Genomic DNA, 18,266 nt, shown 5'->3' on the forward strand with positions numbered 1-18,266 from the left:
TTTCGAAGGATAAAGATCACAAGTGTCATGAAGAGAATGCATTTATTTTAGATTAATAGATAGGCAGTGCAAGAGTAGGGTATATGGCCATGTAGTTGTAGGGCATGAAAGCTTAAGGCTTCATGGTGGTGATGATCTTGATAATTCAAGGGCAGTAAGAATCAGAGCTGAGGTAGCCATGGCATAATTAAGGCTTTTGAGGTTTTATCATCTTGTTATCTAGACCTGCACACAGTAGTATCAGGTGGCACAGTGGCGAAGTTTCCTGTGCCCATCTGATCCTGCTGGCATTACAGATTGCACCTGTACTTGCAGTGCATCAACTGTTTCCTTCTGGAATTGTGTATCCAAATTGCCCTGGGGTTCACGTTTAACCTGATTGCAAAATGTGATTTGTAACCAATTTCTTAAGGGACAGAAATGTGCACCTATACATCTAAGAGTGTGTCCTTCATTAAAGAAAGTTTCTGTAGTGTTTGGACTTGGATTCCTTGGTTCACCTCTTTCTGCTTGTTCATTAATGTGGTGAGAATTTCCACGATGTAGTTGCCCTGTTGGCAGGACAGGTTATTTCCAACGATTGATTTGTTAGTCATAAGTTGTTCATAAGTTAATGAGGAGTTTATTAGGATGTAAGACTTCACTCAGGTTTCTAGGTTGTGACTATAAAAGTCAGGACTGGAGACAATTCTTGTGATAACATCCCACTTCCTGAGTCTGTGGCTTGTTTAGAGAAGCAAAATAAATAGATTCATGTAACAGTCTGCGTTGGAAGACTTAAAAAGTCATCTAGTCAATCCTCTGAAATAAGCAGAGATGTCTTCAACTAGGTCAGTTTGCTCAGAGCCCCGTCCATCCTGGTCTTGGATGTTCCCGGGGATCTTCCTGGGGATGGGGCATCCACCACCTCTCTGGGCAACCAGTGCCCCTGTTTTACAAGCTTCATTGTAAAGAACTTCTTCCTTATATCTAATTTGAATTGGCCTACTTTTAGTTTAAACCCCATAGTCTTTGTCCTACTGCAAAAGGCCCTGCTAAAGAGCCCCATCCTTCATATAGATCCCTAATACTAGAGAGCTGTAAACAGGAATGAAAAAAATACCCAATTTCAAGCTGCTAGGCCAGTTCAAGATCCCCCCCCTTCCCTATATAATTATCTGATCAGGCAGGGGAAATAGTGCTCCCCTTTGTTGTGGTGGCTTTGTGACACCAAAAATCTGAAACAAACTCCTGAGGCATTGTGGAAACAAGATTGGAAGGCATCTGTCTGGAGAGTCCTGGACAGCAGGACATCTCTAAAAGGCAATCCTCTTTTTCTTCCACCCCCACAGGTTGCTAAAGGGAGAGGAAAAATCAGCTTTCGTATAAGGAACACATTCCTCTTGATAAGTTTTATAATATTAAGGAAGAGTGAGGGGGACTATTATATGCCCTCTCAGTCTGATTCAATGTTTTCTTCCTTAAAATCTCTTACAGTTTCTTTCCCATTCATAATGATCCCATTGCTACGCATTTTTCCCAACAAGAAACAAAAGAAACTGAATGGATTTTTTATCCAAACCATAAAAAATGCAATTGTCTACAGACACCAGCAAGATGCAGCTGAGGTAAGACTATTTCTTTGATAAATATATGGATAAGCAAATGTTTTGAGAAAAAAATAGAAGTGGCATAAGCCTCTGTTTGAAAAACAAACTGAATCTCTTTGAACATTCAATGTATTTTAATGATGATTTGATTAATTTTTAGCTTCATGTACCATCAGGCAGAATTGTTAACACTTCAATTCCAATATTGCTTATCTTAGTATTTCTCTTCAAGTAAGGATGTGAAAAGGTTACATCTGGGATGACTTCTTAGCCTAGTTTCTAGAACCAGAAGAAAGGACTCAAGACTGTGGAATTTTTTCTCACCCTGAAGTCGTATGTCATGTCTACACTACTTTTCTTCAAGGACCAGAGAAAAAGAAGCCCCCACTGAGTGCTTCAACCCAGTCTCTACCTAAGAGCTGGGACAGGTTTTCACAGAGTCCTGTGACAGTTCCTGCTGCTTTGGAACATGGGAAGAACCTGAATGTCTGGTTAGAGCAGTCACCTGATGCTGAGATGGCTAAATGGAAGGGTAGTAAATACCACCTGAAGTGTGCAAACAAATGGCTACCCATTGTTAGCAAATCATTTGTTACCTCTTTTTTTGGACATAAGGAACTCTGAGGAGGTTTTTTGTGTTTGTTTCTAATCACTCTTGTTTTATGAAGTCTGTGAAGGCACATAAATTTTTATGAAAGTCTCTCTATTTTTGGTATATGAAGCATTTGGAACGTAGGCCTGTGCTTTGGGTCTGTGATACAAAAGTTCTTCTTTTGTCCAAAAAAGCAAGCATGAAAGGAAATTAAATCCCAAGATTTCACTAAATTTCATTTTATTTTTTCTTTCTTCTCCTTTCTTTCCACTGAGTTTTATTTCATTTCATTCCTTGTCATTTCATTCCTTTCATGAAATGAAATCCCAAGATTTCATTTAATTTCATTTTGTTATGTTTCATATAATTTAATTTTTTCATTTCATTTAATTTCATTCTTTGATTTGGCACGTCATTTCTTTTCATGAAATGAAAACTCATTTTGTGAAAGGACATGAAATCTTGAGATTCCATCTAATTCCATTTTCCTATATTTCCTTTAATTTCTTTTAATTTCTTTTAATTTAACTTCATTTCATTTAATTCCTTAATTTTTCAATATAATTTTCATTCATTCATGAAATCCCAAGATTTCATTTAATTTCTTTGTTTCATTTATTTTATTTTAATGTTTTTAAAATTTAATTTCCCTTTATTCCATGATGTTTCATTTAATTTTATTATTTGATTTTTCATTTTATTTCCTTTCATGAAATGAAAATTCGTTTCATGAAAAGAAATGAAATCTCGAGATTTCATTTAATTTCATTTCTTTAGGTTTTCTTTCATTTATTTTCATATTTTTTCATTATTTTTTTTTTTCATTTCACTTCATTTCCTTTTACTGCGTGAAGTTTCATTCCTTTTCTTTTCATGAAGGAATATGGATGTGTAGTGAGAAACAAAGAATATCGGTGAGAATTCCATTTTTAGGTAACTGAGACAAATTTTTGCATAACAATTGGCATGAAACACAACATCCACATGAAGGAAACCGTTAATATTGTATCAGCATAGGTGAGAATGGATTCTCCCAACTTATTCTCACAGCTTCACCCCATGGAAGCCATTTTCAGGGTAAAATAAATTTTGGTTTACCCTACATTACTTCCAGGACACATTTAAAAATAACATTTATATTCACACATATTGCTGCTCTTTGACTTTCTGCAGCGATATCTCACTTCTACATTTGTTGCAGTTTATCACATGCTGCTTGTTGTTCCTTCAGCCCACCTTCATCAGTCTTTGCTTTTCTTTTCACCCAAAAGATGGTAAGCACCACTGACTGGCCACAAACAAGTCATGATTCATAAACATGGTTCCTGGCCCAGGCTGAGTGCTGCAGGAATATTTTCTGGCAGTGATGATGTGTATAAACTGCTTGTAGGCATTTCTCCTGCATAGGTCCAGTGTGAACTTCTAATGGCATACAGATGTGGCTGTAGGTATGGACAGCTTTAAATCATGCCAAAGGGGTCTGCATGGAAAGTCTATTCTGTGGATGAATTATGGAAGGATAAAAGGGGCAATGAAACAACCTAATGTGGATTAAAAATGGTTGCTGTATTAGCCGTTATTAGTGAAATGCAGTTGTTTCTGTGGCTGTAGCACTGAGGGGATCAATCCTTCCACTGTGCTAGAGCTGATCACTCCCTTTAACAAGGGAAAACTCAGAAAAAGGCAAGATTGTAGTGAGAAGATCAGGATGCAGAAATCTGCATGATGCAGCCTGTTTGCAGGTTAGAGTGGCTGATGGAGCAGAGGCTTATGGTTCTGTTGGGAGGGATATTGGGAGGTGCTGTAAGAGATAACACGTGGCAGTAGCTGCCCAACACCAGGACAATGTGGAAGGAAGTGCAAGGTCCATGTTTGCCTCAGCAGTGTATGCACAGCTCCATGACTGCCTGGGGACCTGTCTGCTCACGGACTTTTGCTTAGTTTGCAAAATTGGCATATAGGAACTATTTCAAGTGCTAGGCTTTAGACACTTAGGGACAGATTTCTAAAGGCAAATTAGGTCCCCTTTGCAGTTCAGGATCATTATTGTTCAAAAGTGACTGGAAAGTTTGGAGCTTTCTTTTTTCTCTTTTCACTGCCTGTCTTGTTATATGCTTTTAGAATTTTGAGTGTTTTAGGTTGGTGGCACATGAGTCTTGTTACAAATATAGGCAACTAATATTTGCCAGAGACATAAAAATGGTGTGTGAAACAGAACAAAATGCAGCTTTTTTTCAATTTAATGCAGAAATTAAATCTGTAGAGATTAGGTGCCCCAGATAGCCCTGCATGTGAAGGGGAATTGTCCTCTGTCCTAGGTCTCAAATGATGAAATGTACCCACTGAAACCAGTTGGAGTTTTGGCACTGAATTTTAATAAGGCCAAGATATAACTAGCAGCCACTGGTTCTTTGTGCTAATAATGAGAGCTATAAGCAAAGTTTTATGGTCTCCCTGAGGTGCATTAGGCCAATGGGTATTCCTTAGTTTGCCACATTCCTAGATGTTACATTGTGTGCATCTTTTACTCCCCATTGATTTTATCACCATTAAAAATGCTTTGGGATTCTTTTCTTGAGGGGAGGAGGTAGGGAGGATAAAAAAAGCCTTTGGAACAAACTGTAAAACAATGAAAAGCTCCACGACAGTGATTCAGCTAAAGCTTGTCTTCCTCTCATCTACAGCTAATGTGAACAAAGAATAAAGAAAGGCCAAAAAACAATGTGACAAGCAAAGTCAGCCTGTTATCATCCCTGTTCTATCAGTAAATGAAACAATGCTTCTGAATGCCTAAAGATAATCCCTTGGGTAGATAGTAATTTTACAGCCAGGTTTAGATCTAATAATATGCTTGCAGTTTATATGAGATCTGTGATGTCACTTTCTCTCATCCCATCAGTTAGTGGTGCAGATGTAATTTTAATTATATATTATCATTCTGTGGTCACTCAAATAATTTTAGTCCTGGATATTCCACTCATTTGGCTTATGTACAAAAACATTTAATGCTTGTACTTTAGAAATTTTAATACATTACATTTATTCATGGATTCAAATTATTGTAAAAGGCTTTTCCCACTATTTACAGAAGAGCAAATTTACCCTGCTCAGAAGAAACAGCACAAATTTAATGCACCACTTAACACCTACTTTAAAGAATCCAGCAAGATTTAAATGTTCAAATACCTTACCCTGATTATCTGCCCAGGTTTAAATTTTTCCCTCAGGCAAAATGTTTCCAAAGACAGGGCAGATAGGCTATTTGTTTACGTCAATAAATGATACTTTGATAGATTTTCATTTAATAATCTGATATGCAAATTGTTTTTGTGTTAGAGCTATTCTTATATCCTGTCATAGCTCAGTTCTTAACCTACAGGTTTCTTTGAAATTATGATGTCTAGATGAAGGAGTCTTTCATAGTCCTCAAAACTGAGACTCCTTTCTAAAGTTGTGGGTTGAAACAAAGCTCCCTGTCAGCAGATGAAGGTCCAGAGTTTCATCTGTAATCCATAGTAAAAACAACACCGGTAATGTAACAATTTAAGGCTATTGCAAAACATTATTTTTTGAAAGTCACAACAGATCTGTGAGATAATCCACTAATGAAAATACACATCCTTTAACAAGGAGAAGTGGAGAATTCATAGAGGCTTCAACACACTCGTCTGATATGTCCTGATTTTTCCAGTCATACTGTCTGCTATGAATGCATAATTCAAGGTCACATAATCCATGCCAGGCCAGTAGTGATCTGATTTTGTTTCTTATGACCATCAGCTGCTTCTTGATGCCAATTTGGAATGAGAGGGTGACAAAGCACAGGCAAGTATCACCAGAACCATACCCTGGCATTTGCTGTTCAGTCAATCTGGCTGGAGTCTTAGGGACTACTTGGGTGCTTTTAATGCAGATGAAGAGCAGACAGAAGGAACAGGGGAAGAGTGTGAAGGCTGTGCTTCTGTGAGCCATGCTTCCCTTTTAGCCCTGTGATGTAAAGTCACACAGAAACTGCACACTGGTGTCAGTCCTGGTGATGATTTGGCCTCTTTTTAATTGGTGTGGCTCTGGGATGCTCTATAGTCTACTGTGCCAGGTGTAGATCAAAAGAGGCTGTCCTATGGTCAACAAGTGCAACCTCCTCCAGTTTTCCCTGCTTTCCATCCTCATTCCTAGCCAATCTTTTCCCTGATCACCAGTAGCTACGGGCAGTGTCTGCTTTTCCCAGGTTGCCCATACACCTAGGCAGGCATGAGAGATTCCTAGAGAGTGGAAGTCCTTTGGTTTTTCAGCATCAGCCATGGGAGCCTAAAAGGGTTAGAGAACTGAATTTTCAGTAACTCTGAAAGTAAGGTATTTAAATACTTGCAAAGGGGGTGGACTTCTCTTGCTCTGTGGACTAGCAACTGAAATGTGTTATAAAGAAGAGTTATCTTTTAGTATCTTTCTGGGAAATTATGGTTGGGTTAGATTTTTAATCTCTGGAACACTGATTCCCAGGGGAAAACATGCAATGATCTCCCCTATAGGGAAGAGGGACGTGTGTGTGTGTACCTGCATTCTGGAGGATAAGCGACAATCTGAAAACCTAATTACTGTGACACTGTTCTTTTCTCTTCCTTCCCCATTAGTTCCCTGGAGTCTTTCCTTTTCATGAACTAATGAACTATTTTATTCAAGAGCTGCTTGAAATGAGTTGAGCAGAGGTAATCCTCCTGAAAAAGTCTGATCCTCTCCTTGTCAAGGGAAAACTATACAATTACAAAGAAAAGTTAGTTAAAAATTTGCTAAATACTATGTACATTCCAGGAGCTGTGTGTGTGTTTGAACTGTGTAAATGCAATACAGATGTTTAAAAGTAAATATTTTTCTACAGAAACAGCAGATGAGAGGATTAGACACCTTGTAATAGTGTGCAGTATTCTTGCCCTTATAGAAAACCAAGCAAAATTCATTTGTGTTAGGAAGCAGGTGGTGTCCATTTAAGGATACACACTATATGGCAATATTAAATAATCTATTTCTATTGATTAATAAAGTCAGCAAAACCAAGGAGCAGTCTGGTCCTTTTGTTTTTCTAATTCTGTTGGAAGGATGCTGTGATTCTCTTCTGGGCTGTTCTCACAGTTTGATCATCCCATTATCCACTGCCTTTGTCAGGTGGAAGTGTGGACTTTGCAGAAAAGTAAATGTGTGTTTTAAAGATATAGAGGAAATTTGGGCTAAATGTGAACACAGTTCTCAAATCTCTATTTCTGCTGCTTTTAGCAGAAGGGTATGATTGCTCTAGAATAAAAAACCTTAAAAAATCTTTTGAACATTAAATCTGGTGTCTGTGCTAGGGCAGCATGCAGTGATTCTGAGGAAAAAAAATTAGTAGCATTACATTAAAAGGAATTTTATTTATTTGCCTTCTTTTAAAAGTCAAGCCATTTGCTTGCTGTTTAAATTGCCTTCCTTCCTTCCCATATTTGAAGAAAATTTTTTAATTTTTTTTTTATTTTATTTTTTTAAAGATCTAATGAGTTTTATAACTTCCTCAGGGTTTCTGAAGTGAGTATTTAAATATAATAAAATCACAAAACTTTGAATGGAAATGAACTTGAGGTCCCTATTACTTTTGGGCACCTGTTGAAATTTCTTGATCACCCTGTTGTTATCTTTCCAAGGAGGAACTGCAGGCTTACCAAATGTGATCTTTGGGCTTCAGGCCTGGGCTGAAGTGTCTGGCTGAGGTTTATTCATCATGAAATGCAGCTCTGCAGTCTCTCTGCTCAAAAGAGAACAAGGACAGAATAAATAACGAGAGTGGTGGCTTTCTTGCTTCCCCGAGACGTGCAGGAAGAGTTTTGCATTACTGCTGTATCTGTCACAGTTCTACAGCTCAGAAAACCTGTGAGCCACAAGAAGTTAGCATATATCTGCTTGGCTACCTGCTGCAAGCAAGCACAAGCAGGTCTGCCTGCTATTGCTCACCCTTTGCTCTAATGCACCATTTTACTGTGTCCTTGGTTATGGCTTAGGGTGCTTCATGGACTCTGGACAAGGTATAGGTGTCAGGTATATATTGTCTGCCCCACTGCAGCAAACCCTGCACCAACCCTGACAATATAATCTTGACATCTGTCATTCTTTCTCTGATGCCTCCACCTCTCTCCACTCCATTTTGGTCTTTCTCAACCACTGCAGTGAATCTCCACTTCAGGAGGTGTCAGGAGTGATGTCCCTGTCTGACATTTCACACATCCCACCTCAGCTACACTCTGGGATTCAAAGTGCCATCATGCACATGAGCCATCTCCATGACTTCTTGGAGCACTGCTCACACAGAATCATTCAGATTATAACAGGCCTTTAAGTTCATTAAATCCAGCCCATTCACCCAGCACTGTCATGTCCACCACTAAACCATGTCCACCAAGTGCCACATCTACATGACTTTTACATACTTCCAGGGTTAGTAATTGAACCCCTTCCCTGGGCAGCATAGTCCAACAGCTGACCACCCTTTTAGCAAAGAGATTTTTACTAATATCCAAAGTCCTCCTTTGGCACAACTTGATGCCATTTCCTCTTGTTGTATTACTAGTGAAAAAAAGACCAACCCCTACCTAACACCCACCTCCTTTCAGGTGATTGTAGAGAGTGATAAGGTTCCCTCTGAGCCTTGTTTTCTCTAGGATAAATAACCCCAGCTCCTTCAGCTGCTCCTTATCAGACTGGTGCTCCAGACCCTTCCCCAGCTCCACTGCCCTTTTCTGGGCATGTTCTAGCACCTTGATGTCTTTCTTGTAGTGAGGGGCCCAAAACTGAACACAGCACTCAAGGTGCAGCCTCAGCAGTGCCAGGTACAGGCAATGACCATGCTTCAGTTTGCAAGAACATAGACTTGTGTTAATGGACAGAAATTAAATTGAAGCACCAGGGTGTTCATGGTGATTAATCTGGTTAAATCTTTGCATATCCACGGTTGCCAGGAGTCATCTTGTGGATAGTACCAGGAAAATGTGAGTATCTATGCAGGAGAAGTTAAGTTCACTTTCTAAGAGATGTGTGGTGAAGTTCCGTCAGAGGGCCTTCAAAACAATTGCAAGTTTGGCCCTTTCTGGGCAGACCAGGGGAGGTTCAGATGCTCCCTGTAGCAGCATTAATCCACAGGAAGGCAGTAAGCCAACAAGGATGCCTTCAGAGGTGAAAGGAGGAAGGACTTAAATGTTTCTGTCAATAAGTTTTGTGTGTATTTTCCTCCTGTTTTCACCAGCCAGTGTGGGAAGTGAAGATGGACATTTGGCTTTGCCAATCTACAGCATATGAGAAACATCTTTTATTTAAGAAGGGTGGGATCTTTAGCACTGAAAAAAGACTTTTTCATCTTGAGTAAAAAGAAATAAATTCACATGCTCCAGTTGTTGGTAATGTCAATGATTTTAGTGACTTTTAAAAACTGTGTTTGCATGTTAAAATCATTCTCTTAAAATATTGTTTATTGAAGATCCAGGTCAAAAGATAGCTTAAGAACGCTTCCAAATAATGTTTGCAGTAAAATTTCTCTGAAAAACTGAAGAGGAAAGAATTGAAAAGCAAACCTGCCTTTTTCAAAGAAGCCACCCCCATTACTGAAGGACAGATGAAAAGTCTTTTTTTTGTTGGTTTTTTTTTTTCTTTTTTTTCTGGGTGCTGGTTGTTGTGGCTATATCCTGTTTTTCTTCTTGATACTGAAGGGCATGGAGTGGTCACAGCTCTATTTTATGTGTCCACTAAAATAAGGTGAGCAAGACCTCACTGTGCTTTGACGGTAGGATCCAGAGAAAACTGGCCTCTGTCACTGAGTTTTGTGGTGGTGTGACCAGCACAGGCAAAAAAACAGAGGATAAGAAAGCAAAAGAAATTAGGTGGTTGCTCCTTATAAGGGTCTAGGTCTCTTGCTTCTCCTCTGCAGTGTAGACCTGGTCTACCTCATCATGAATTTTTTGCTTTACCCCTCCTTTATGAATTTTTTGCTTTACCCTCCTTTATGAGAAGGGACCCTGTGCTTGCTATCCACAGTGAGGTTCAAACACTGCAAATCCTGTTTATGCCTGTGGTTATTCCCTGTAGGCAATAACGTCAGTGCTGGCCACTTGTCCCAGCCTGATCCTGTGCTTGTAATGAGTATTCGCAGCATGCATTTCAGTGTCTGATTAAATCTTTCTGAAAGGCCATCTGTTTGAGGAGGATGTGGCATTGGCTTTAATACTTTTTATACCTAGTACTCAGTGCTGCTCTTTCATGACCTTAGACATAAAGTTTGTCCCTTTGGTTGGTTAGCAACTTTCCCGATACACTTATCAGAGAAAATAATTGAATCATGGCTGTCGCAACCTGGTGGGTCACTGTATGTATTTGGGGAAATGTTCCTGGGTGCTGAAGCCACAAAAATTTCACATACCTAATGAGACTTTGTTGTGTATGGGGCTCAAAAAAAGTTCTCTGTTTTTTGGAAGGCAGTAAAGCACATCCAGCTGCCTTTCTTTTATAGCACTCAGAGTAGAATCTGATGTGGTCATATATCTGTTGGTACATGCCAAGTCAGTAAGTAATCTGGCCCTTCTGCTGCATGTTTTCATCTCTGCAAAACAGCCAGTCTAAGTAGTGTTAAATCTGTCTTTCAGGGTCATCTTTCCTATAGGCTTGGAAGCACAGTTTTCCTTTGTGATTCTGTTGGCATAAAGCAAATCTTGCCCAGCCTATCTTTTCCTGCTTCCTGTCATTTGTTTTCCTTCATGGTATGGTCTCAGTATTTACCCCTTCAGCTGATAGGGAATATTGTTACCCCGAGGTTGTGTGCATTCCCTTTCTTATGTTATTTGTCTCTCTTACTCTCTTACTTCATCTCTTCTTTATGTTACCCTTACAGTGTGCTCCCACAAGTTTCTCAGAAGATTCTACTTGAGTTCTCTGAAAGTCCTTCCTTTTCCTGCTTCATCTGTGATCTGGGTGTGGGGTTTTCAAACCAGCTAGCAAAAGGAATCTCGCATTAAATTATATAATCTGGAAATTAACTTTCTGCACAGCAGACTAGTGGTCTTTAATGCCAGGGTGGGACATAAGATCTAATCTTTGTTTACACAGTCTTTTTTTTGCTTGTATTTACTCTTGATCTCAATCTGCAAGGGGTCTATTGACTGGGACTAGGAATTTCAAATATTAATTTTACCTTGCTGTTCAGAGCAATAGCATGTTTGGGTACTTTCCCACTACAAGGAGGCTTTCCTCTGACACGTGTAACTAGAGCACAGCATCTAAATTCTTAATTTAGAAAAAAATCACAGATTTACTGACCTAATTGCAGTTAACAGAGCTTTCCCTTGCTCTGTAGGTTTTGAAAATTTCAGTTTTGTCTTTCGCATTTCATCCTTTTTTTCTTTCTTTTATACGCTATTGGTTCACCATTCTTCCTTCCTGAGTCACCACCAGAACTAGATGGGGGGTTTGCAGCATTTGTAGTATTAGTAGGTGATCTTTGAATTTGTGTCTCAGTCTCTGTGTGTCTCTGTTTGCCTCTGTTTGACCTCTCTCAGCCCCATGGACTGCCTTCTTTTTGCAATACAATATGACCTTTACTGAAGCAGTTATGAAAAAGCTGTTCCATGATATTTCATTCTTGTTCAACCATCTTGTCCATCTTTTGGTGTGTTTTGATCTCTGGAGGTTTTTTCCTTGATCTGTCTCAGCTGTTGCCATCTACTTTGTACTCCTTTGATATTTCTCCCTTTTCTCTCCTGTCTACTTACCTTAGCAGATCCATACTCCTACTTACAAGAGGCACTGTCAGTCCATCTTGCCAGCAGGAGAACTGTTTAAGTGGCCAGCATTAGGATGCCAGGTGCATGAAGTTGCTTTTCTTTTGTGGTGACGCGTCGTTCTGACCACCTCTGTGCACAAAGGCAATCGGCTTTTTTTTTTGCTGGGACAATTCTCTTCTTGCCACCGTGTCCAGGCAGCCCTAGGGACTGCCTCTCCCTGCCTGCTCCCACCTCCCCCCAGCCTTCTGGAGCCAGCAGAGCCAGAGGCTTTTGCTACACCCCATCCGCTCATGACCGTACCTGCATTTTGAGGAGAATTTAATATTAGAGTTACTTATTATGGAAAGCGACAGATTGTCTGTCACTGGTAACCTCGAGGAGAGGCTTGCTGAAATGTGCCCTCGATGTCAGCTGGCTACGAGGCAGGAATCCCTGCGTGGTGTTTTCCGCCTGCCTTTTGTTAAGAGCAGCCTGAATGGTGATGGAGATTCCTCTCCTTCCTTAAAATCCACCTAGAAAATCCTGCGTCTGTGGCAGTCAGTGCTGCCTTGTCCTGGCTTCACAGCCTGTGAGTGTTCAGGGCTTTCTCCTCTTCCTTCACAGCATCTACCCTTCATTTTTCCCTCCCGCTGGGATAAGCAAGCTATATCTAAGGGAGACAGAGACTAAAGGGGAGCTGAGCACCTCCTTTCTCTCCTCAACAGAAATTTACACTTTTTAATAATGTAATCTCAATTAAAAACATACCAATTAAAATGGGCTTTTTAGTAGCTCTCTGGGGAGAGGGAGCTATAATTCACATTAAAATGTAAAGCTTCAGAAGCAGGGAGAGCTAGGTGCATTGCAAGTGCCCGAATATTCAGTGATTTTAATTACAGTGGAAACTTGATAAATTGCTTTGTGCCACAATCCATTATTAACAGCTTAATGAATATCACTGCTGCCTCTTTTAAACTGCTCCACGGTGAAAATGATTGTCAGTATTCTAGTTGTGAACTCTGATTTTTTGGCATGCCTGTATATTTGTTCCTTAAAGAGAGAGAAGGCGGGTGAAAGTCTGCAGGCTTGGCTTTGGGGCTAAGTTCTGCTGGCTGCAGTGTCCTGGGAGAGAGAGACAAGTGGAAAGATGGAGCTTTGGTGTTTCACCACGACTGGGACTGGTCAGGGTTTAAATCTGCTCCATGGAGTTTAAGAGCAGTGTCTTTGAGCATGCAAAGAGCCAAAGAGGGATCACCAGATGATAAGGCTACCTTTACTCATGCTGTTTCTCGGCATTACACACATCAAGGATAGAGGGCTGCTTGGGGTGTCAGGGCTAAAGGAGAGCAACAGTGTCACAGCCTCACGCTCAAGCATGCTGCTGCTGAGCTTATTTTGGAACAAGCAAGGGGCCAGTTGGTTTGAATTTTCCAGGTTTGAGCCAGAGAAGAGCTGATTTGAGGCATGGAATTAGGCAAGTCCTTTTGGAATGCTGAAATGAGACCAGTGATTGTGCTCAGCTTTGGACAGGGATGAAACAGTTTTTTTTTTCTTGATGGTTATTTTGGCTGTAATTGTGCTAATGTTATGATGTTACATATTTATATGTGTATTTGTAGTAAAATAGTATTTTTCCCCCACTTTTCAAGGCAGCTTAATATTTCAAGGATAAAGGTTATTATTAGGAGTGATATTATTTTATTTTATATTATTTAGTGATGCTAACAGCAGATATAGGGGCCTTATACTTAATTCCCATTGAAGTGTTAAATCATGGGAATTTAAACAGCAGTGGTCTGGCTTCTGTTCAATTTATTATTTATTATTTATTGTGGGTGTTCTGTTTTCTGTTGATCATGTGGTTGGATCATTGGACCAGAGGGTCATAATCCCAAAGTTGGGTTACTGCCAGGTTTTGACAGGATCTTGCAAGATCTGACTGAGATGCAGGATAGATCTCAGGACAGAAATGACTGGAAACTTCTCTTCTAATTCAGAGAAGTCACAACTACCTATACGGGAAAAACATGATTTTTCTGAATATCTTGGGGGTTTTTATTCTAATTATGTTTTTCTGTAAAACAACAAAAATGTATTCACTTTCACTGTCTCAGAAATGTTAACATTACTCATGATGATGTTAACTTGCACCCTGCAAATTACACAGAACTCTTCTGGGTCATTATATCGATGATTACACGCAGGATTTTTTTTTTTTTTCTTGTGAAAAGTCTTTTGTTGACAGACTAGTAATGATGCCTGTAAGTTCCTTAAGTATTGCTCAGTCAGGGATATGTAAGATGTGGGAGATATTCTCATATTTTTGGGGAGAAAGACAGCTTGTATTTGGTGTGCTGTTAATGTTTCTATAGTTGTATTTTTTATTTTTTTTTAGTTTGACTTCAGGAATCATTCCAGGCTATAATTTTTCATGCATCCCCGTGCTGGGAGAGGACAAAGTGGCAGGCAGTAATATAAAATGTCACCTAATTTTTCTTTTGTTCTTTAATTCACGCACACATGCTTCTTCTGTGTGTTTATCAGTGTGCACAAAATGCCTATATTTGCAAGATAATAGCTGTGTAAATATTAGAAAGTCATATTGAAACTCTGTGAAGGAAAGGAGAGCGGGGGAGAATCCTTCCTGCTACTGAGGAGCCATCTATTGGATAAAACCCATAACTGAACCGAGCATCCATGAAACTGTGGAGGATAACACAGTTTGTTATTGGTCACTGGTTAGTTGAAAATAATCCTTTCCTTCCCAGTGCTTTCACCCACTGTGTTAGAAACCTGTACCCCTTCATGCACACAAGTCATGAGAGTCAGATATAGATGTGATTATGTACTTTAGGTAAAAGCCAGTTTAATATAGCTGAAAATCCGGGATAAATCCTAATGTAGGGTACAGGTGTGATCATGAATGGATAAGCTGGCAGTAGGATTGCCTGCCAGCAGTGGAGAGCAGTTGCTTGAAGAAGTGATAAAGACAATTTTTTCCCCCATATTGCTAATACAGAATATAAATAACATAGACTGTACTTTATTTTTTTTTTTTTTTAAGTAGTTCATGCCATTTATGTCAGTCACAAAACCATGATCAACTTAGTTAAAAGAAAAAATTCTTTTGGTTGCCTGAAATTACTTAAGGACATCACAAAACCAAATAATGAGGTGTTCCTTCCCTCAAATTCAATCTATATATTGTGTGATGCAGAAAGAAAGGATCTTGAACAAACCCTGGGTAGAGATGAGGGATGGCAGGATGTGAGCAGTAAATTCCCCGCATGGCCCCAAAGTGTCCTGATGGCTCTTCAAAGTGAGTGGTGGGGCTTTGCAAGAATGATAAAAGGAGCATATGGGGCAGGAAGAACAAAGAGTAAGAAAGAAATAATGAGATTCCTGTGCATTTTCTTGAATGTCAGACAGCTGCTAAAACAAGAAATTGTTATTAATCAGGAATTAAATTTAAGCAAATGAAATTGTATTTTGTGGCAAGTAGAAAGGAACAGAGGGCTGCCTGCAACAGCAGCCTTTAGTCAGCAATCTGAGTCAGCAGAGGGTCAAGCTTCTGGGTGTCAGACGCTTAGCCTAAAATATTCCCTTCCTGCATCCTCCCTTCCTCATTCAAATAGCAGAGGGAAAGAGTGTCAGATGGTTTAGTGGGAGGCCAGATGAGCTTTGGGAGAGGATGCATGCATGCAGTGTGAAGTAGGGTGGACAGCTTGCTGCTGGTTTGGGGATGGGTGCCTGCTCCTCATTCTGGCATGCATAGCAAGGCCTGGCCTGAGCAATTCTTGCCCCCCATCACTCAGTTATTTCTTTTCTTGTCTTCCCACACTGTGTGTTCTGATAATGTCACTCCTCCCCCTTCAAGCAGCAAAACACGTGTGGGGCAGGAGAAGCTCAGCTACCACACACACAAATCCAGTATTTATTGGTTGCACTGCAGTAATGGCAGGAGTCATTATCGGAGTGGTGTTATCCTAAATGTTTTGCAAATACAGAACGGGGAGGTTGCTGTCCACTGATATTTGCTGCCAGTGTCTCTTGCTCACCACAGTGCAGAGGCTGGGGAAGCTGGATGGGACTCTCCACCTGCTGAATTTTGGACTGTGTTCTGATCCTTCCCAAATGTGCGTGCAATGGAGGAAGCTGTGCTGGTTATGCTGTTGTGCTGTGATGTGGGCTGACACTGCCAACCCAGTGTGGCAGAGCTGCCAAGCAGCTGCCACAAACTCATGACGCTTCCTTGCCATTAGACAGAATTTAATAGTGAAAAACTTAGTGCTTGTCTTAGATACCTGAACCTGATACTAGGGGGAAACTCCCCAGAGTCAGAAACAATGGCCATTGGAGGTGTTAATAGACCTGGCTGCAGACAATCCCTTGATTTTACACTGAACAGCTACAGGGAGGGTTTCCAGCTCTCAAAGCAAGCTGTGGGTTTCTTTGTGGACCCACACTGCTAATGAAACAACCAAATAAGGGCATTATCTCATTTTTTCCCCACCCAAAACTGTGGTATCTCCATATCCTTCATATCACTTCAGCCAAGTCTGGCTTTTGGCTAGTATCTTAAAACCAGTCTGCTCCTGAAAGAGTTGTCACCACCTGTATTAAGATTATATCAACTACAAACAGATCTGTTCTTTCTCTTTGCTCACTAACAGTTAGATCTGAAATTCAAATTGAAGAAGGAGGCTGCTGTCTTTCAAGACCTGAGCCCTCTAGTGCCACTTTCAGCAGTGTAAACTGAGGGGAGATGGGTCACTAACAAAATCTTGGTTTTAAGAATTCCCTTTAGCTTTATTTTCAGGTTGATTTAGGCTTAATCCTTCTCTATGCTACTAATGATTTTACTTTAACTTTGCATTTTGAAGGTCAGAAAGGTGCAAAATTTTTGACAAAGAAACCACCAGTACGTGTGGACTCTTTCCCCTTGTGAATGGAGGCACTACTCTGAAAATACTTTTGTATTTTTCAGCAGTTTGATTTTTTTATGCTATCAGCATGCTTTATTGAAGATATATTTAAAATATATATGTACACATTATGGATGTAGGTGGTGAAATCTAATGATTTACAATATCTGTGGTGACTCACTGCAGAAGGGGAAACCTCTGCAGTGACGGAAAAGGTCCAGTGCTGGGGTGGACTGCCTGGGGATGCTGTGGGAAGTCAGGGTTTGCTGGGTTTTTAAGAACAGGTTAGACAAACAGCTGTCAGTGCTGGTTTGGCTGATGTTGCCTTGTGGCAAGGGGATGAAGCAGATAACTTGCTGAGTTCCTTCCAGGGCTCCTTCTGCTCTATGATGATGCTTTTGCCTTAAACTCTTTGAGTCTGTGTAAATCTGTTTTTATCCTAGGTCTTAAATGGTTTTCTGAGATCATCATTAGCTTCCCTTCATGGTGTTTTATAAGATTTGATGTCTGTTGTACTGATTTTCCTCGTGGAGAAGCTGCACCAGCTATAACTGTGCTTTACAGGCAAGAAAGGGAGCACAGCTTAAAGCATCTCAGCTCTTGTGGAAGGGCAGTGCTTTAACCAGTAAAACATTGGCCACTTTGCAGGTTTAGTGGCAAACTCAGCCAATAAAATCCATATCATAGTCTAATTCAGGCCTACTCTGGGCTTTATTTTTATTTTTTTAAAAGAGCATTGATCACATGGAGAAGATATGTTTTGTTGCCATGTTTAACCCTTTCTGTTGTCAGCTGCCTTCATCTATTTGCTGAAGAGCCTTCCCCTCCTGGGGGCATCTTTCATTTTGCCTTTTTGCAACATTATTGTATTGATACGTTTCTTTCAAGTAGCAAGCAAAGGCAATGCTGTGGCTTCTGACATCAAATGCAGTGTTATTGAATGCTCACAGAGTTCTCTTATAGATGTGGACTGCTGTCAAAAACTTCCATACAAAATTAGTGATGATAATATAAGAAAATATCGAGTCCAAAGTTATACAAAATGTTCTCAGTTTGGGGTTTTATTATAAGCATTAAGATCAGATCAGACTGGCAAATGGCTACTCCACTTTCCAAATCAGCACCCAATGAATTTTTCTTTTTTGCTTTAAATTTAGTCATTCTTTAAATGTAAGTTATATTGCTTTGTAAGACCTGCCTGCCCTCAGACACTGGGCCCATTCACAATAAAACCATTGCAGTGTTTTCCTCTGCTGATCTTAACAAATGCAAACAAAAGGGTTTTGTCTGCCAGACTCAAAAGTCTCCCAGCCACTCTTGAGCAATGGCCATACCCTGCAGTCCAACAGAGTCCAGGTCCTTCCAGAGCTGAGCATCACCTGTGAGAGCACCATGT

General features: G+C 40.1%; 1 protein-coding gene across 3 annotated transcripts in view; it reads left to right on the forward strand.

Annotated features, from left to right (window-relative positions):
• Positions 1-18,266, forward strand: part of LOC131573672 (thromboxane-A synthase-like) — a 236,823-nt gene that overhangs the window by 148,121 nt on the left and 70,436 nt on the right. For all 3 annotated transcript variants that reach the window (XM_058827853.1, XM_058827854.1, XM_058827855.1), the window contains exon 9: positions 1,477-1,607. In XM_058827853.1, the coding sequence (XP_058683836.1) occupies positions 1,477-1,607 (131 nt within the window). The remainder of the gene's footprint in view (positions 1-1,476; positions 1,608-18,266) is intronic.

Source organism: Poecile atricapillus, chromosome Z, assembly GCF_030490865.1.
Source record: "Poecile atricapillus isolate bPoeAtr1 chromosome Z, bPoeAtr1.hap1, whole genome shotgun sequence".
Classification (NCBI taxonomy): Eukaryota; Metazoa; Chordata; class Aves; order Passeriformes; family Paridae; genus Poecile; species Poecile atricapillus.